This window comes from Athene noctua, chromosome 1, assembly GCF_965140245.1.
Source record: "Athene noctua chromosome 1, bAthNoc1.hap1.1, whole genome shotgun sequence".
Lineage (NCBI taxonomy): Eukaryota > Metazoa > Chordata > Aves > Strigiformes > Strigidae > Athene > Athene noctua.
Genome location: NC_134037.1, coordinates 129,544,193 through 129,564,890, shown reverse-complemented (window position 1 = coordinate 129,564,890; position 20,698 = coordinate 129,544,193). Strand labels below are relative to the sequence as shown.

Genomic DNA, 20,698 nt, shown 5'->3' with positions numbered 1-20,698 from the left:
TCTGGGTTTAAAGCACGGCAGACAAATCAAAAGAAATGTAAAATTACGAGGGATCGTATAATACAAGCTGTGAAAAGAGACCTTTTTCGTTTTCTTCTCCAGCAGGAGAAAGAATACTGGTTAGAGGCATTCCGTTTAGTTGTGATTTCCTTGTAACAGAGCTATAAGCATGGTTATGTGTGCAGGGTAGTGATGACCAAGCTATGTCTAGAAGCAATCAAACCATCTCAGTGCAGCATCTAACTTGGATTAAATAACCCTATATCCCAGCATAAAGGCACTATGCAGCTACCCTGTACACCAGTGAGTTTCTTGCTTATTTCCAGTTCTGTTGAGGAGATAGTGTTTATCTTTCGCTCAGTTCTCAGATACCAGGAGCTAAAGACCTTTTTTTGTTGCAGGATTAAGTTTTATTTAAGAAGCACTCTTGAGTGTGCTAAGTTTTTCTCCATAAGGAGATAGTTTTCATGCATTCTCTGGTGGATACAAACCGATGTATATTAAAATTTGGTTAGGCCCCAAATAGACTTAGAGATAAGACAGCTGTAAAGGATTAAAAGAAGAATCAGCTAAAAAACCAGAAAATTAATAGCTGTGAAGTAAATAATCCAAATAATATAATCTAAATAATAGAGAATTCCTACCTGTATCGGGAGGCAAGAATATGACATATATTGTGTATATAGTGTACAGGAAATTGCATTTGCATTGCTATATGACTCTAGTAAAGAAAATCCTGCTTTCAGTATATATGCAGAGCATCTACCTTTTGGCTGTAAATAATCTTTTATTATGAGCTGAATAGATATCTCTGATGATGGGCTGTATGTGGGAGCTTTGATAAGACAACTCTATTTCTGTAGTTTTGCAGAACTTCATTTATGTGAAAGATTCAAATCCAGAGCTGTTCCTCAATTTTAATTACAGTTTGGAGGGGAGGAAAATTTATATGTAGCGGAAGGTGTGGTTCTCCAACAGAATCATATGTTACTCTGAAAAATTCTTCGTACCTCCTCTCTGAAAAGCTTTTTCATGAAATACATTATCACTTTAATCTGTATGTACTGAATGATTGAATTGAGGTTGCCCAGGCGACCTCATTTGTGGCATTTTCTAATCTATTGTGTCACTTCACACTATTAATGCACTGCTATTGTGCTCTGTGCGTGTGTTTAAAAGAATACTACAGTTTCCTTGCATTTTCTTGTGCAGGAGTTGGAAAGTGACAGAGACTTCTGGGTGCAGGCATGGGGAAAGCTGTCTCAAGAAGTAGCTGATAGCAGACACTACCCTCTCTGTCTGCTTCTTTCACAGCACCACAATAGTTGGGATGGTATTTCTTTCCTAGATCTTTTCCAGCCCATTTCTCCTGTAATGTCTGCCTGAAATTAGTGAGTTGGTGTTGGCCAGTGGTTCCAATCCCATTATTTTTTGAATTAGGCTTTTAGATACAGGTAACCTACAGCCCCAGCTGACACAACAGAAACATCAAAGGACCAAACAAGCTAGATCTCCTGATTTGAAGTTAAATAATTTTAATTCAGTCTACCTTGACATTGTTGGACTACAGTTTGTAAAAATGGTTGTCACGTCCTCTTATTCATTCCGTACAGTCAGCTGCTGCCCTGCTCTGAGCTGACTGCAAATACTCCAGGACTGCTGTGAAATCTTTTCATTGCTACCACAGTTGACCTGGTAAATAGGAGTAGGTCTGAGGGTTCAGAGAGAATTAGGTAACAGTTTGTAAACCGGCAGTCTGTTTTTCCTCTGTTCTACAAGCATACATTTATTGTAAATGCACTATTCTGCTAAACCTTCTTTTCATATTCTCTATTTCATTAATAGAAACCCGGTCTCCTCGTTTGCTTCTAGGGTCTTGGAGCTACTCTTTATACAGACGTAATTGATGTATCTGCATCAGCTTCCTTTTTTTTTTCTTTGTTCCCTTCTTTCTTTTTAATCAGAAGACTGGACTTTTTTTTGCCTGAAGCCATCACCGCTATTCAATTGTTTGGAACAAGTCTGGACAAATACACAAAAGAAATAACTTAAGCCTTATTTGTTTTCATTTGACAACAGGCAATTGGCATCCAGTTGTTAGGTATTCATAACTCCTAAACTGTTTACTTCTGAGGTTTCTGTGGTTTTCTCTGGACCATTTTCTGAGTATGATCTGTGCAATGGAGTGGAAATAACAGATACTAAAAGCGTTTGTGAAGTTCTTTGGTTTTTTCCCCCTTTGCTTCTTGAAGGTCCTGCCTCATCTGTTTCCCAGTAATAAAATTACTCTCTTCTGTCTTGCAGGTTTTGCGATGGGGAAAGCAGGTGACAGGATGAATGCTTTACGAAAAGTATGTTGACTGAATTGTTGCTTGATGACAAGCACAAATAATTTGTACCTACACTTTTTTTTTTTAGTAATCTATATTTTGTAGTCTATGAAAAGAAGTAAGTCCATGTACATGTTTTGCCCATCTTGATACAAATAATCATAGACTCATTTAGGTTGGAAAAGACCCTTAAGATCGAGTCCAGCCGCTAACCTAACACTGCCAAGTCCACCACTAAACCATGTCCCTAAGTGCCACATCTACACATCTTTTAAGTACCTCCAGGCATGGTGACTCAACCACTTCCCTGGCCAGCCTGTTCCAATGCTTGAGAACCCTCTCAGAGAAGAAATTTTTCATAATGTCCAATCTAAACCTCCCCTGGTGCAACTTGAGGCTGTTTCCTCTCATCCTACCGCTTGTTACTTGGGGGGAGGGACCTACACCCACCTCACTCCATCCTCCTTTCAGGCAGTTGTAGAGAGCGATGAGCTCTCCTCTCAGCCTTGTCTTCTCCAGGCTAAACAACCCCAGTTACCTCCTAGCCGCTCTAGACCCCTTACCAGCACCATTGTTCTTTGGACACATGTAATGAGGTTGCCCTGCAATGAGATTCCATTAATGCACTCTTTATTTTCTTTCTACTCCCTGTTCTATGGCATATACCTATTCCCCCTTGGTCACCTGTTCCAATATCTATATAGCATACAATCAGCTTGTACAGTTAGCGTGTACGAATCTTTCTCTTACACATGCATAATGACCTTATTAAGACTCCTCTAGACTTCAAAATGTTACTTATCTATCTACATCGATCTAGTTTGTGTTGTAATGCTCAACTAAGCTATCAAAGTAGCAATTCTAAAACACACAAAGTTTGATAAAGGTGTTACCATATTGAGAAATCTTTTAAATATTAAATCTGTCAGGAGAAAGCAATTCTTTAAAGAGGACGTTTTCATTTCCATAAAATAAATGGTTTAGATGTGGCAAACCTAAACCTTCTGAAGTTTTCTTTCTTGATTTTTTTTTCTGTCTAGTTAACTGAACAATGGTAAATTTCAAATACTTTTCAGAAAAATTCAAGAAAAAATGTTTTCTTCTTTTATTCCCTAGGCAAAGAATAAAGCAATACGCTGCTTACGTTTTATAGAGCTGTATCAGAACCACACAAGTAAGTATTACGATATTCTTTTTTAGACTCATTCTTTAACTTTCAGTAAGCATTGAATGTACCAAGGGGAACTGATTGAAACTAGCTACAAAGTGTAAAAAGATGTTAACAAACCTTTCAGATCTGATACATTGTGTCATTCTTCGTGCCTGATTTTGATTCTTCAGCGTGCTGCATGTAATCTTAGCCCCAGACTGTTTTAGCTAGACAGTGGTAATGTCAGAGTAGGTAATCTGTCAGTCCCTGTGCAAAATGATTTACCATTACCTGGAATGAATATGTGGTTTACTCTTTACTGTCACTCAGGTTTGCATCAACAGTTGTAGGAAAGTCCATGAAGAAAAGTTGAAATTACATAATACAAGATGTTGTTAAAATACTGAGATAGTGATCTCCTTTCTCGTCTCCTGCCTTTGCTGTAAAAGATGGGGACAGACTTTTTAGTAGGGCCTGTTGCAGTAAGACAAGGGGTGATGGTTTTAAACTAAAAGAGGGTATATTTAGACTAGATGCAAGGAAGATATTTTTTACAATGAGGTGGTTAAACACTGGATCAGGCTGCCCAGAGAGGTGGTAAGTGCCCCATCCCTGGAGACATTCAAGATCAGGCTGGACGGGGCTCTCAGCTACCAGATCCAGTTGAAGATGCCCCTGCTTATTGCAGGGGGGTTGGACTAGATAACCTACAAAGGTCCCTTCTGACCCAAACTATTTGATTCTATGATTCTGTGTTTAAAGTCTAGATGCTTAATGCATAATATTTCAGGCTCTTTAAAACTGGGGGCAGGGGAAGGGGGTAGTAGCAAGATGAAATATCTGCTGGCACAGTTTGAGTTCAGGAAGTAGGATAATGTCTGAGCATCTCTTCTCTACAGTGAACTCCTCTGTGCTTTTCCCCTTTGTATGTGAGAGATGATTCCCTGTTGACTCAATCCATGTATGCTGACAAAGCCCAGCAGCTGGGGAGAATGTGGGCGGGAGGAGTCAGCCTGATGTTTCATGGTAGCGTTTTCTTAATTCAATTTAATACCATGCAAGTCCTCTCTGATGTCAGACGTGGTACCAGTATACCAAAGATTCAGTTATCTTCCAGAAAAATTTTGAAAGATAGTACTTTACAGAGTATAAGAATATTTAACCAAGTCTTTGTGTAGATATTCAGTATAATAAAACTTCAGCTTACAAATACAAAACTGCAGTTATCCTCATGAGTCTATTTCTTGAACGTTATTATTTCACATACAGATTGGGGATTTAAATAAAAACTGGTGGTGTTTCCACTGTGCTTTCCTTTTCCTTAACACAGAGGTCCTCTGAGCCATCTTGATTGCAGTGCTAGAATCTCCTATGCAGAGACTGAGCCACTGAATCAAATGTATATAAATGTATATAACAGCCACCCACCAGAAGATACGAGTTTGGGCTTCCTTTTGAAGCAGAGAGAAGCACAGAGACTGGAATGGTAAATATTCTGTGTGGAACATCCAAGAATGCTGAAGCCTATGGGGAAATCTTAGGTTAAAATCTGAATTGTTAGAAAAATCTGAGTATGAGGAGGAAGGTTAAGTTGTATCATGTGAGCTCATTTCAAAGCCAGATGAGGATTATTGGAGGCATAGACACTTCATATTTTTCAAGTGAAGCTTGGTTTTGTTTATAATAGTAACATAGTATTTACAGATGTGTAAACATACCTAATCTATTCCAGAAATTTACCTAGATTAACCCATCTCTTTGAAGAACTCAGAGGAGAGTAAAACAAACTTCTGTTCACAGTTCTGAAGAAGAAAGGTAGTCCTTAAATGTGCTGAGCTAAAGTTTTTCTAGAAGGAAGAATTTAGCTGTAATGCCTTTTTTGTCCTCTCCTCCAGTTTACCACGACATTACAGTGAAATTTAAAAGGACAACCATCCGCATGAAGAAGGAAAACAAAGGTAATTAAAGCTGCTTGGAAATTTTGGAGTTTTATTAATTACTGGCTGATATTTATTTGATGAAGTTAAATTTGTGCAATGTCTGTTTATTTCAGAGATGGATCATTTGGTGCTAGTCTACCATGATCAGTTCTTTTTCATTAGAAATACCTACTGTTGATGACGTGGCTTTGTTATTGTAAATTGGGGTTGGGGTTTGTCTCTCTTACACTGGTGGGAGCCCTATTCTTGGTTTTCTTTCATGCTTCCAAAGTGTAGTTTGTTTGGCTCTAAATTACCTAAATGTGGAGAAGTCTATTAGTGTAGATGTTGGAGGTAAAGGCCTTTAGAAGAACCCTGCAGGTTTTTATTCCCACCATATGCCCCATACATTTGGAGAACTGATAGGCTTATTCCATTATTTTTCAGTGATGATTTTTTTTTTTTTTAATTATGTTTTTCAAAGCAAGATTCAGAGGTAGTTTACTATGCAGTAGTGGGACTGCTTCAAGTGGGAATCACAAGTGCAAGCTGGATCTGTGTGCCTGTCCCTCCTAAGCCCATACTGGGATAGCATGGGCTAATGTCCTTCCTCAGCTGCCTTGGACTACCTGTGGTCATGAGCTGGAGCCAGGACAGCATCCAGCCTGCTACTTTGAGACCATTACTGATTTATTTTCCCTGAAATCAAGAGCTTCCAGCAGTGAAGCTAGAGGGATTATCTACCCTGGCTTGTTGTCCTGCACCATACCAGCACAAAGACCATCTCATAGTTACACAGTGGTAGTGTTTTTTTCTCCACCTTTGCAACTTCTTCTTCACTTTCATAGCACTTGTAGTACAGGCAGATGCTTCTTTAGACTCCTGTAGGTTGAATGGGAGTAGTAGTGAGTCCATGCCTGTTACCTCTCAGTTCCCAGGTTTGTTCTTCCACAAAGCTAGGGTTATGTGATATTAGATGTGCAGCTGCCTCCTCCAGCCACTTTGGCTCAGGACCCTCCTGCCCAGTACCTGCCCAAGGGATGTGGCTGTTACTTTCCCGTTTGCAGGTTCAACCAGCAGCAGAGCTGACTGTGCATCCCAGACACACGGACACACATGGGATACTGACACAGCTGGCCACAGGCAAGGTGCTGCCTTCAACAGCACCTACGTACAGGACTCGCATAAACACAGACAGTCAAGTCCGTTCCTCCTCTCTGGCTGGCAGAAATAGAAGATCACTAGTGCAGGCACACAGAGCAGTTTCCAGGTTCACAAGCACACATTTGTGGATCCCTCAAGTACCAGCATGGCCTCTTTGTGCACCCAGCACCCCTGCCTAAATTCTGAGCCCTCTTACCTGCTTAACAGGTCCTCTACTTGCCAGCTGGTTCAGCTTGATGCTTACTAGCCAACATGGATGCACTCCTACACTTGTTCCTCATCCACTTCACATTCACAAGTTCCCCTGGGTATACAGGCATTGACCCCCTGCCCACCTGATACCCCAGTCCAGACCTGAGCCCCCTTACTCACAAGCTAGTCCAGCTTAAAGTTTGCTAGTGAAAATGCATGCCTCACACACACACCAGGACTGGGGAAGGTAGAGATGCTTGGCACCCCCCAGCAGCCACCACCAGGCAGACAGGCTGTTACTTGTGGTCCTGCTCCAACCGCTGTCAATTCTCACACCCCTCCCGGTCTGGGTCTCCCCTGGTTTACAGTCTTAACAGTTGCAAAGTCCAGGTTGATCTTCCTGAAAGTGATACCTGTAGTTTCTTGATAGCCCATCGGTTAGTGGCAATGTTTGTTTCTTGTCATTCTCTCTACCTTTGTTTTCTCAGGTCTGTGTTTCTGTATATTTTGTTTCTGATTTCCTCTTTTTCTCCTCAGTTTCCTAGTTGACAAGGTCCCCAATCAGATAACCTCACTAGAATGAACATTCTCACAGTCTTGCATGCTCTCATCAATTAGTGTAGCTGACCATGTTTGATTCTCATCAATGCCTCCCTTATCATTTGTCAGTCATGTTTGTGTCTCTGTATGTTCTTGTCACTCTCCTTCAACATAACAGCTACCAGTCCACTGGAAGTACTTGCAATTAAAAGTCCACAGTGCTACTAAATTGCTGTCAGTAGTTGTGAAGTATGGCAACTCAGCATGTCTACCCATCAACAGTTCTGCGCCAGCAAGACACAGCACAGATTTTATCATCAGACTGGTAACTGATGGAGGGTCATGACTGTGTTCCCCTCCTGGCTTTGGCCAGAGATACACAGTGCACCACGCATTGTTCCTCAGTTGTGTGTGTGCTGTCTCTAATAGCTTCCACATGAACCTTTTGAAGATATGTTGCTGACTTTCTGCTATCACTCTCCTCACCATCAGAGCTGTTGTGATATGTGCTTTGCCAGTCATTTACAATAACAGGGATGCATCCAGAACAACCTTGTAAACTGCTGTCATGTTCTTCAGGATTGCAATAAAAAAGTTTTAACACGTGAAGTAGTTTGGGGAGCTAAAGGTTAGCTTATCTTATTTATATTGCATTAGTTTTCAGTGTCATCCATTTTACCTTCTTGGGTCTTTCTGTTTTGAAGACCTGCATTGATGGCATGACATCATTTCTTTGCATGAATCTTTAGTTAGACCTTTATGTACGAAGGTTTGATTTGACTTGTTTTGTCTAACTTTGCTTTCAAAACAGATAAAGGTAGCTGCTGTTCTATAGAAAACAGATTTAGTTTGCTGCTGATTGGTGCACTCTTAATTGGTCCTCTAATTTTAATATACAAATAGGAAACTAACTCATTTATGTGGCTAGTTCTTTGTAAATCACTTCTGTTTCATTATGATAAGATCTAAACTGCAAGACGTTTACTGATGAGTTTATTATAGGTCAGAAACTTGGGTAATTTTCCAGTCATGCTCAACTATTTAATTCATCAATTTCTACAACCTTTGAGTAAGTTGAAGCATTGACGCTTTGGACATACTATTTGATTTTGTGTATCTGGTATTCTTGTTCTGCACTGTCACATTAGTAATATGAGAACATAATTATTAATAATCTAAAATTGATACGAACCTTCAACACAATTTTTATTAGATGACATTTTGATTCTGAGGTGAAGGGGTTTTTTAATCAGTGTGACATCGACTTAGAAAAATCTTTACAAGCTAGCAGATACAGAGTCAGACTGTCTTATTGTTTGTGTTTTTGCAGTTTTTCTGCATTTAAGGAGCTTTCAAGGTGGTAAATCAGGTAATCGGGCTATAATTTTTAAGATAACCACTTAAATGAAACTTCAGTTTAGTCTTCAGTGTAATGAATGAAAAACATGCATGGAGCAAGTGTAGCACAACTGAACTACACATTTGAGCATGTACGTACGAACAAATGATGCTATTGCTGTTAAATGGTAAAGAAAAGTTCACATTAGATGTTATTTTCTTGTAGTGGAACATAGAATAAGACATATCTTCCCAACTCATCTGACATGAACCTCAGAAGCAAGAACAATGAGCATCACCTTATGATTAATTTTATCTCACCAGACTTTTGTCCTAATTTATTTCCATTTTTTAATTAGATTCGAGAAACAAACTGCCTCTCCACTCTTTTTCCCAGGACAGATCCTTTTATAGCTGACACACGACTGTCGCCATGCCCAGGGAGGCTTTTCCATTTGACTTGCACAATAAAATTTCCGTATCTCAGACTGGTTGAGGTTGGAAGGGACCCCTGGGGGTTGTCTTGTCCAACCTTCCAACCTCCTGTTCAAGCAGCATCACACAGATCAAGCTGTCTAAGACCATGTCCAAAGGCAGAGACTCCACAACCTTTTAAGGGCAACCTGTGCCATTGTTCAGTCATGCTCACTGTGAAAAAGTGTTTCCTGATGTTCAGATGGTACCTCCTGTGTTTCAGTTTGTGCTTATTGCCTCTTGTCCTGTTACTGGGCACCACTGAAAAGAGCCTGGCTCTGTCTTCTTTGCACCTTCCCTTCAGATATTCATGTATATTGATAAGATCCCCCCTGAGACTTTTCCTCTCCAGGCTAAACAGTCCTATCTCTCTCAGCCTTTCCTGATAGGAGAAATTCTCTAGTCCCTTAATCATCTTCACAGCTCTTTGCTGGACTCCCTCCAGTATGCCCACGTCTCTCTTGTACTGGGGAGCCCAGAACTGAACACAGTGCTCCAGGTGTGTCTCACCAGTGCTGAGTAGAGGGGAAGGATCACCTCCCTCAACCCACTGGCAACAGTCCTCCTAATGCAGCCCAGGATGCTTTTTTGCTGCAAGGGCTCATGGTCAACCTGGTGGTCACCAGGATCCCCCAAGCCCTTTTCTACCAAGCTGTGTTCCAGCTGTTCAGCCCCCAGGATGTATTGGTGCATATGGTTCCTCCCCAGGTGCAGGGCTTTGCACTTGCCTGGGTTGAAATTTGTGAGGTTCCTGTCAGCCCGTTTCTCCAGCCTGTCAGGGTCCCTCTGGATGGCATCACGACCATCTGGTGTATCAGCCACTCCTCCCACTTTTGTATCATCAGCAAACTTGCTGAGGGTCCACTCTGCCCCATCAAACAGATCAGTGATGAAGATCTTGAACACAAATGGGCCCAGTACTGACCCCTGGGGTACACTACTAATTACTGGCCTCTAGAGTTCATGCCACTGATTACCACTCTCTGGGCCTGGCTGTTCAGCCAATTTTCTATCCACCTCTCAGTCTACTCATGCAGCCCATACTTCATCAGCTTCTCTGTGAGGATCTTACAGAAGATCGTGTCAAAAGCCTTACTGAAGTCAAGAGAGGTAATACCCACACTCTGCATTTCATCATAGAAGGTTATATGGTTGGTGAAGAATGACTTAGCCCTGGTGCATCCATATTCACTACTCCTGATCACCTTCTTTTAATGTGTGCCTGGAAATGGTTTCTAGGATTAGTTATGGCATCAGCTTCCCAGGGATCTAAGACTAGCCTGTGGTTCCCTGGGTCCTCCAGTACCTCAGCCTTTTCCATGTCCCCTGCCCCATTCAGCAGTGAGCCCACATTTTAACTAGTCTTCCTTTTGCCACTTAGATACTTAGAGAAGCCCTTCTTGTCGCCTTTGATATCCCTTGACAGATTCAGTTGGGCTTTGGCTTTCCTTATTGCATTTTTGCATACTCAGGCAGTGTCTCTGTATTGTTCTCAGGTTACCTGTCACTGCTTCCATCTTTTTATGTTTGAGTTTTGCCAGGAGCATCTTGTTCATCTGTACAGAGCTCCTGGCATTTTTATTTGACGTCCTGCTTATTGGAATGGACCACCCCTGAGCTTAGAGTAGGTGGTCTTTTAGTATGACCAGCTTTCTTGTGCTCCTCTTCCTCAAGGACTTTATTCCTTGGAAGATTCTTTCTTCCATACAGATCCTTGAAGATGATGAAGTCCAGCATTGTGGTCTTGGTTTTTGCCCTGCTCCCTTCTCACATAATCCTGAATGCCACCATCTCATAGTCACTGCAGCTAAGGCTGCCTTTGACCTTCAGATCCCTAACCAGCCCTTCCTTGTTTGTGAGGTCCAGCAGAGCACCTTTCCTTGATGGTTTCTTTGTCACTTGAGCCAAGAAGTTGTTGCCAGTGCACTCCAGATATCTCCTGAGTTGCTTATGCTCTTCTGTTTTGTTTCTCCAGTATCTGTCAGGGTGGTTGAAGTCCCCTGTGAATACCAGGGCCTGTGAACGTGAGGCTCCTTCTACCTGTCTGTAGGCAGCCTCATGCATTTGTTGTTCTTGATCAGATGTCCTTCAGCAGACAGATGTGCCCTACAGTGTCACCCATATTGGTCTGCTTTTTCATCCTTACCTATAAGCTCTTGGTTGGCTCATCATCCATCCCCAGAGCAGAGCAGATCTGCATGTATTCCAGCTATTTTCTCACATAAAGGGCAACTCCACCTCCTTGTCTTCCCAACCTGTCTTTTCTAAAGAACCTGTATCCCTCCACTGTAGCACTCCATTCATGTTAGCCATTCAGCACATCTGCATGACTTCAGCAAGATGACAGACATGCAACTGCACACAGATCTCTTCCTTCCTCATGTTTATTCTCCATGCTGCACGCATTAGTGTACAGGCACTTCAGAGAGGCACCTTCGCATGCTGATTTCCCAGAAAGCACTTTTCCATTACAGTGCCTTGCAGAAACTTTCTTGCTTACATGCAGATGCTGGTGGTCACCACACTCGAGGCCTGTTTTGACGATTTTTGCTTTCCCTTTTGTTCACATCACTTCAGACCCTTTGTTCATCAACCCTGTCTGTCACCCCCTGAAATGCTGGGGTTTCAACCCCAAGCCCCAAATTAAGGTTGACATATGGGTGATTCCCACAGCCCTTCACAAAGGGGGGGTGAGTTTGCCTTTAGGCTTCCCTCCAGGGTGCAGCCGGCCTGGCAGGGAGAGCCATTAGGTAAAAGAGCCCCAGGTGTCCCACATTAAGTAAGCAAAGGTCAGGTGTCCCACTTAGGGGTAAAAGCTGGGACCACTTGCAGGCAGGGGCAGTGTCTGTCTGTGAGGTGGATGCACTGTGCAGAGTTCCCTGTTGGGGAGGGACCTCCTGCCTCACTGGAACTGGGCTCCAGTCAGCTCTGGCTTTTGTAAATGTGGGCTGTGTAGAGATTCAGTGTGTGGCTTCCTTGGTCTTATGTATTTGGCTTGTTGACTCGATTGTCTTCTGTCCCTTCTATGGGAGACTGCATTTCACCATTTATTCCACCCATTGTTGGTCGTGCGGTGTCGTTGTTGGGGTCAGCGGGATTGATGTCAATTATGTATAATCTGACTGACTTGTTTGTACCCCCAGCGCTCACCCATGTTCTGACCCTTTTGTATCAAATACAATTTGGTTATTGGTTCATCTTTATGCTGGCTGTGTCCTTTATGCTAGGCTTAATAATTGGCAAAACACCCCCTCAGAGGGCTGCTGATAACTCTCTCCTCTGCTCCTAGTTTAAAGCAGTCCTCACCAGGTCAGCCATTCTACCAGCAAAGATACCTTTGCCTCACTTAGCGAGGTGGATTCCATCTCTCCCAAGCACACGCTGATCCTCAAACAAGGTCCCATTGTCATAGAAACCAAAACCCTGTTGTCAACACCACCACCTCTGCAACCAGCTGTTGACCTGCATTATCAGTGCCCTTCCCCTTTCTTGCTACTTGACAACACCACTTGGGCCCATGTGCCTGACTGTCACCCCCAGAGCTCTGTAGACACTTTGATACTCTGACTTGTTCGTGGCAGTATCATTGGTGCCCTCATGGAAGAACAGCAAGGGTTGATAGAAGCTCAGACAAGCTTCAGCAGTCTCTCCACAACATCTGGGATCCAGGCCCCTGGCAAGCAGCAAACCTCTCTAGATGACAGGTCAGGTCAGTAGATGGGTGCCTCTTCCCTGCAGCGGGGAGTTGCCCATTACTACCAGTCACTGCTTCTTCCCAGTGGTCTTGCGTTGTCACGGTCAGTTGGCCCAGATGCTTTGCTTGGAAGTACATCTGGCTTCTCCTCTTCATTGAGGGCAGTGAATCTGTTTCACAGTGGCTAGCTTTTATGTGGAGCTGGAACCCTTCTCTTGGTGCTAGCTTCCATTCTTCACCTTACCCAGAGGTTACACTTGCCATTCTACTGGACTGTGCCTGTATCCACATTGTGGGTTCAGTCTAGGTCTCTTAAAGCTGTTAGCACCGCTGTACAACAATTAACACATGAACACCATTGATTTATAATTCTTGGAAAAACTTATGTAGTATGCATTTTGTTCTAAGCTTCAAATGTGCTGCAGCAGAATAATTCTATTGATCTGGGGGGGGGTGTGGGGGTGTGGTGTGTCCATTCTAATCCCTAGATCCTTTTTCTGTTGCTGTTTAGTCAGTCTCCTCTATTTTGTACCTGTGCTTTTGATTTCTCAGCAAAGCACTCTGCATCTGTCTTTGTTGAATTTCAGTATTTTGGTTTCAAACTGTGTCTCCAGTTTCTCAGACCTCCAGTACACTTACAGCCTTTCCCAAGATAATATCCTCAACCCATTTTTTTCAGTCTCTGTTCTCCTATTCAAGTCATCAGTGATGATACCTGCAGATATTAAAGCCATAACAAATACACATCAGGATCCTATCTGGAAAATGCTCTTGGCCTGACGGCAAACTGCTGGTCATGGAGATACTCACTTCAGTGATGATTTTGCCTGGTTCTTACGTCGTTAGTTTATTTGTGAGAGTACCATGTTGAACCATGTCAGAATACGAGTCCACTTCTGTCACATTAGCACCTTAGCCTGGGTAGTTTGTTGCTGCCAGTTTTGGCCAGTGTTTTGCCTTGTCTGAGTATCTTGCCAGCCTTTTCAGTTACACGACACCTTCACACATATGCAAGTTTCCTCCAAAAACCAGGAAACACTTTTCCACTTAATGAATATTTTCCCTGTTTTATAACTGATAGAACTAGATTGTACATTTCCTGAAATGGGTTTGATGTTGTCTAAGAAAGAAATGTGCTTATGTCCAATGTGCTCTGGACAGCAGGCATCGTGGGCCTTATTAAGAAGTGTAATGATAGATCAGTATATAAAACTTTGTAGATAAATTGTATGTGTGTGTGAGTGAGAGAGACTTCATTGTGTGTTCATGCTCTGAAAACAAGCTGTAACATATATCTATGCAAAATTGAGATTTTTAGGGATGGTACAGATAAAGCTCTTGCTGAGTTTACCTTAGTCCCTGACAGGCTTCTGTGTTTTATGAGAAGGTTTCATAGGACAAGCAGGAGCTGGCTGTAATTTTAGTACAATTAAATTACTTGTGGACATACTGCAGAACAAGATTTAACTGGAGGCAGGCTCTGGACTTCATGTCTGCCACCATTCCAGGTAGCTCCTGTTTCTAGCACGTGCCAGCTGGATGGAAACTGCTGGGGATATTGCTTATCTGTGCTGCAGAATATGCTACCTTTTGGAGTGTGGACAGCTCTTAATCGATTTTCATCTCTGTCTTGACTTTACAATTACAGTAGTCACCTAGCCACACTGATATATCTCTGAGTAGTGTAAATTAGTTCCTAATGTGAATTAATAAGGGGAAATGCAGAACAGTTTGTCAAATACACTTATGTGACTGTGAAGCCCAGCACTGAAACCCTGCAGCTGTAATTAATAGGTACAAGAAATTAAAATTATTCATAGATTTCACCTTAGACCATGGCATATGTAGACTGTCTCTACTTTAAGTATAAAAGTGCTGTGGGCATTACAGCTGTATAGTTATGTACGCTGAAGCTTCGCAGTTTGCATAATTACAGCTGGCAATTTCTGTATATAGGACTCGGATATCTCAACAAATGATCACAACAAAGCCTAATGTTTCAGTAGAAAAGGGAAAAGTCACTGTTACACTTAAATGTTCCTTTCTTGAATTTAATCCTAATCTCTGCAAAGTGGAGAAAAACCCAGTTGTGTAGTCAGGATTACATATTAGACAAGTGAAAATCCAAGTTTAAAAAGTATTGTAATGTGCATGTGCATGTGAACTTAACTTGGAGTAGCCCCTTAGTGAGGACTTAAAATGGATGTTCTGTTTAAACACTCTTATTAGGGGCTACCCAGAAAATCTAATGTAAATTGCACATAACGTTGTGTTAGTTTATAGGAAGCATACATTTTAAATACTTCTTTTTTGGTTACCTTTGTATCTATTTTTGAGTGTGAAAAAATTTGTTACGTTTAAATGACCCTGTTTTCTTATATAGGCCTCACTGAATTAAGCCTCAGTAGAACAAACAGCACGATTGCCACAAACAAGTTAAAAATGTCTGAGCCAAACTTTCTCTCCACAGCTGGAGTTTGTGGTTAGAATCCTTTACTTTTGTGTTTGGAATAAATTTTGTTCGGTGACTAATGGACTTAGTTTGCTGGCTTCTGAGTTTCATGTATTACCAATATGCAGAAACCTGACTGAGATAAGATGAGAGAAAGGCAACAATAAGAATGCCAGAAATTAAATGTTTTAAGTCACTGAAAATGATACTTTGATAGCCTTTCAGAGGTCATTCACATGTAATTGTGTCAAAAACTTGAATTTGTTTTGTAGCACAGAAAACAGTGTTTTCTCAAATGGCAGAACAAATGGCTTTGGATGGTGATAGTTTCTTTTCCAAGTGTAGGTTAAAAGAAAAAGGGACATACCGGCACAATAAAACATGCAGCACTAGAAGAGATTATTTTTTTTTCCCCTCATTTGCTCAGCAGCAAGACTGTCCTGCAGAGTGGACTAATCAATAACCTGGCTTTTTAGCTTTTAAGTAAGACACATTAGAACTATCACAGGCCAATTTTTAAATATTAATACAGCTAGGCCACATGAAACAAATCTCTGGGGAATGAGAGAGCAAAATTAGACTCCTCAGAAAGTAACCCTCATTAAAACCTGTCAAGTCTAAGAAACCACTTGCAATTAATGCTAATGTACGACAGTTATGCACTGGAGCTCATACAACACTATGATGGAGATGGGTGCAGATGACATGAAAACCTCTGTTGTGTTTGTGGATTTTGAAATATGCTTGTCCCTCCTCCCCACTCACCTACAAATATCAAGTTGTTACAAGATTTTGCAATTTGGCCTGTAAATTCCAAGGACACCCACAAACATTTTTCGATCTTACTGCTTTGAACAGTAAGTTGAAAACAAATGAGTGTCACAACACTCATTTGTTCTTTAAGTTTGATTAAAATAATTCTTTTTTACAGAAATATGTTGCTGCCTTTCCAATGTAGTTTTATCTCCAAGGAGTCTGTTACCTTCTTTATTTCCATTCCCAGTCCTTGACAGTGTACCACTAATGTAATAATGAAGTGTCATTCATGCCAGTTGCTGGGCTGGGAGAAGAGAACTGATGTTTCTCCACAGTACCTGGATAATCTCTTGATAGTGCACAGTATTCTGCTGACTTTTGTGAGCTGAAGGGGAAAAGCATAACTTCTTTCTGGAAAGAAGCTCAAAGGACAGCAGTACTTGAGCATACCAGTTGTTTTGAGCTGTAACTTCACCATAGGGGACCAGTTTAAATCCCTCCATTATGTATGTGAACCAGGAGTTTAAAGTCAGATTTACCATCATTAGGAGTTACTGAAGCTGTTGTTCACAGTCGGTCACCTGAAATTGCAAAGGAAGTGGTTTTGAAGCTATGTAGGTATTGCTTTTTAGAAGAAGCAGTCATGATCCGGTTAAATCTAGAGTGTCCCCTTGTAATGGCTTCTTATTAATACTCTTTTAAGTAAACTTGTTGCCTTGCTTCTCTGATGCTTTTTTTTTTTTTTGGGGGGGGGGGGGGGGGAATACTAGAGTGTTATTTTTTTGTTGAAAGAAATTGCCTTTTGTTTAAATGTTCCCTGGGTGGTGGGGTATGTTTGTGGAAGATTCTTCTAAAGCTGCCAGTGGTACTTCTTAGGAATACTACCCAAACCTGTTGTATTAAACAGGTTGCATTTTTTATGGTTTTATGTTTTGAGTTTATAGGTGGTGACAGTTTCATTTGGATTTGCAATATGTTAAGTAAGGTGTATTTAGTATAAAAACCCCCAATGATCTTTATGTTAGCATGGCTGCAAAGGCTGGGAAGAATGGTCTTTTTGCTATTTTTAAGATACAGTGTGTTCTAACATGCTAAGAAGTATTAGGTCTCTATTCTGACTTAGCTAAGTTGTATGCTTACAAATAAACATATGATGCTAATTTATATTTTTTTTCACCAGGTTATGGTCTTCGTTGCCACCGAGCTATCATCACCATCTGCAAACTAATTGGCATTAGAGACATGTATGCCAAGGTTTCTGGATCCAAAAACTTAAGATTAACATTACCAGAGCTCTTTTTAAAGGCTTGACACAACAGGTAGTGCACTCTCAGTGCTTCTATACATCAGGTCAGGGGACAGAACAGGATTATACTGTAATAGGTTTTGGTCAAACAGTTTATATTCTAGGCTTAAAATGAAGACATTTTCCAAAGAGCAAACAAAATCAGCCTGTGAATAATTCCTCGGTAATTGTTTGAAGTTGTCCAGTCAGAAACAGTTGTATGTAACTGCCTCTTCCACAGCCAGGTGCCTCCAGGGGACATCTGAATTTTGGGGATTTCATTTGTAGTATTTTTGGTGGCATTTGAAAAATCGTGGGCAGAGGAAGTTGTGGCCCAGCTTTGGTTGCTGCTGCTTGTTTGTCAGCATTCTTAAGTTTTTGTTGCCTAAGGACTGAATGTCAGAGCTGCTTCTATCACTAGTACAATTAAGATCTCTGAAATAATTCAGGGCAGTGGTGTCATTTCCTCTGACTCAAAGTGCTCACAATGGAGTTGTCTCTGTCTGAGCCAGCTGCCTGTAGTTGATGGAAAGATCCGATGTGCAGCATTTCATCTCAATTCCTTTGAACCCCAGCCTTAGGATGAGTCTGTCCTTTGGAAATTCCTGGTTATCTCATTTGGCCTTAGAGGCTTGGTAGCTGCCAGGATTTAGCTGCTTACTTTCCCAATACAGCCCTGCAAAGCTGTAGTTGTCAAATCTGTCACCGTGTCCTAGCCAACTTTTTCAGTTTAGCCTCAGGGGGTGAAGGGCTTATGATCATCTTTGCCTAATAAGATACTTACAGATGCTTATCAGTATCTGAGGTTAATCAGACTTGAGGAAGTCTGTCATAAATTTCAATGCATGGTCTCCGAGAAGTCTTCCACAGAATGAATAGAAGAAGAGTCTGCTGTATGAATTATTGCTTTGAGATATGCACGCTTGATATATTTTTTTGACTGCCCTGAATGGGAAGGTTTTCCTATCCCCAGTAGACATTTATTCTGTAAAAAGAGTGTTAACAAAACAACTTGTATGTGAGGAAGAGGTATAGTTAAAAATAATGTAAATTCATATCATTATATTAGCTAATATTACCTGTCAGGGCAGTAATAAGCACTTTACTGTTGTCAAAGCCAAATTTATATCCATATCAAGACCTAAAAATGTTACTGCACATTACTAACATGCCAACATGCCTCCTTGTTAGCAGGATGTGCCTTTCTGGCCAGATCCTTTCCAGAAGCAAGTTCCTCTAGGATGCCTTGTAATGCTAGTGTATCTGCAGTCTAGCTATCTGGATTTCTGCTGCTTATGCAATTAGCTCATTTGAAACCCATGACGATGAGCCTGACGAATCATTTAATTTACACAGCGTTTAAACTGTTTAGTAGTGAATTACCTTTATTTTTTTCCTACCCCATATACCATGTAGAGTTTGACCTGAAGCAAACCAACATCGGGCACCATTGCTTTGATTGTCTTTTCTCTTTCTTACTCCCAGGAAACTCACCAACAGCTAGCAAACCAGAAGAGTCTCTACGTAGTGGAGTTCCGGGAGGAGCAGGGCCCTCTGCCCATCGTTGTAGCACTCCCAGAGGGGACTGTCCGTGAGGATCCTGAGCCTGAAGATGTAGTTCCTGACACAAAGCTGGAGTGGAGTGAGGTGAAAGAAGCTCAGGGAATGACAAAATCTCCCTGGATAAATGTCAGACAGATGGCATGGTAAAAACTTCAGTCCGTCTCTTCTGCTCAGAGATGCAACTGGAAAAGCCCAGCCCAACTGGACAGGTTGTCTGGGCTTACATTTCACAGGAGAGCACCAGTAGCTCTCTCTCATGCCATTCGTATTGCTGCTCCCATCCCTACCATTCAGTAACATTGTTTGCTTTCCCACAATTCTTCTGACCAGTGTTCGACTAGGGACATTCGGATGCAAACAGCCAGTGAACATGACTTTGTCTTCAAGCATGCATTTACTTGATTCCTGAAAAAGATGGTGTTTAATCAACAGACCCCATGTTTCCTTCACAAGCTCTTGGGAAGCTACTGAAAAGATTGTGAAAGCAATAAACAATCCTCAGAATTAGTTCAGTGTGGGTTTGTTGGGGTCTTTTTTGCAAAATGCCAGTGTCTGGGAGATCTTGAAGCAAGCAGCAGTAGTGGGAGTTAATGTGTGCACTCTCCATCTCTCTCTAGGCTCACTCATTATTGGGAGGGAGCTGTGAAATCAGAAAGTAGTTGTGTGTCTTCTGCAGGGAGGGATGGGGAAGGGGAGCAAGGTGATGGTAGGCAACAGCTGGACTTGTGCAAACACTGTTCATGCAAGTGGGGAGGTTCCCCAAATGAAGCAGAGTCCAAATACCTGAGGAGAGCCACCCCACTGTGGGATATCACAGTATTTTGACTGCCATTGGAAGTCCAGTCCGGAACACACAATCCAGCCTTTCTTATGGCACTCTTCTCTGCACATGTGCTAGGATAAGAACTATTTTTTTAAAATTTTAAGGGACCTGGTTAGGGTGCCTGAGTGCTAACAGTGTGGATTTGCTTAACAGTGCACAGTACTCCAACGCTGAAAGGATTGATCAATTAACAAGAAATGGATAAAAAAAAAAAAGCATCAACAGAAATACCTTGTTCAGGAGATCTGCGTGGCACATGTCAGATGTTGCAAGCAGCAGAACTGGAGCAAATGCTGGAATGTTGTGCAGTAGTGTTATGACAGTAGCTTTCAATGTATCTCCAGCAGCCTCCCACCACAAATGGATATCTGAGATATAAATGATACTTGGTGCTGTTCTTTGAGCATCTCGTATCAGCTGGTAACAGAAAAGCTTGGATGAGAAAACTAAACCATGTGGAACAGGCTTATTTATTAAGTAACTACATTGTCAGCCAAACTGTCTTACAAAATAAGAGTACACGAAGCCAAAAGATCAAACCAAAAAAAGAACCACTTCTTAACAATAGGGTAAAATGTTCACTTGAGGTCTCAAAGGAGTTGGGGAAAGAAGCATGGTTTTTATACAAGCAAAAGGCATTTCCTAAGAAGAGCGGTTCTGGTTCGAAAGACACTGGCACTGACATGAACATAATCGTATTCACCCACAGATTTTTAGCTGTAGATTTATCATGACGTGACTCATTGTGCATGCTTTCACTTCTCCTTGTTATTCTGTGGAGTGAACAGAGATTGGACATCTCGAAATACAATACCTCAACAAGTGTCTTTGATTGACATTTTCACTTAGTATTTCCATGCTTTTGTCTAAGCTAGAGTCTGAACAGGGCGGCACATTTTTTCTCATTAATCTTGAGATGTACCCCTTGAAACATCCCATTTTGACAGAGGAAAATTCCTAGGAAAAGAAGGAAATAAGAACATATTTACCTGAACCATATCTGTTGAGCTAAGAAGGA

At 41.5% G+C, this 20,698-nt stretch overlaps 1 protein-coding gene across 1 annotated transcript in view; it reads left to right on the top strand.

Moving 5' to 3' along the window:
- LOC141971320 (small ribosomal subunit protein uS5m-like) overlaps nucleotides 1-19,388 on the top strand; it is a 99,436-nt gene extending 80,048 nt beyond the window's left edge. The window contains 6 exon segments of the mRNA XM_074928639.1: nucleotides 2,305-2,351; nucleotides 3,447-3,504; nucleotides 5,376-5,438; nucleotides 17,190-17,284; nucleotides 17,287-17,328; nucleotides 18,780-19,388. Of these exon segments, the coding sequence (XP_074784740.1) occupies nucleotides 2,305-2,351; nucleotides 3,447-3,504; nucleotides 5,376-5,438; nucleotides 17,190-17,284; nucleotides 17,287-17,328; nucleotides 18,780-19,004 (530 nt within the window). The 3' untranslated portion in view covers nucleotides 19,005-19,388.
- Nucleotides 19,389-20,698: the final 1,310 nt, after the last annotated feature.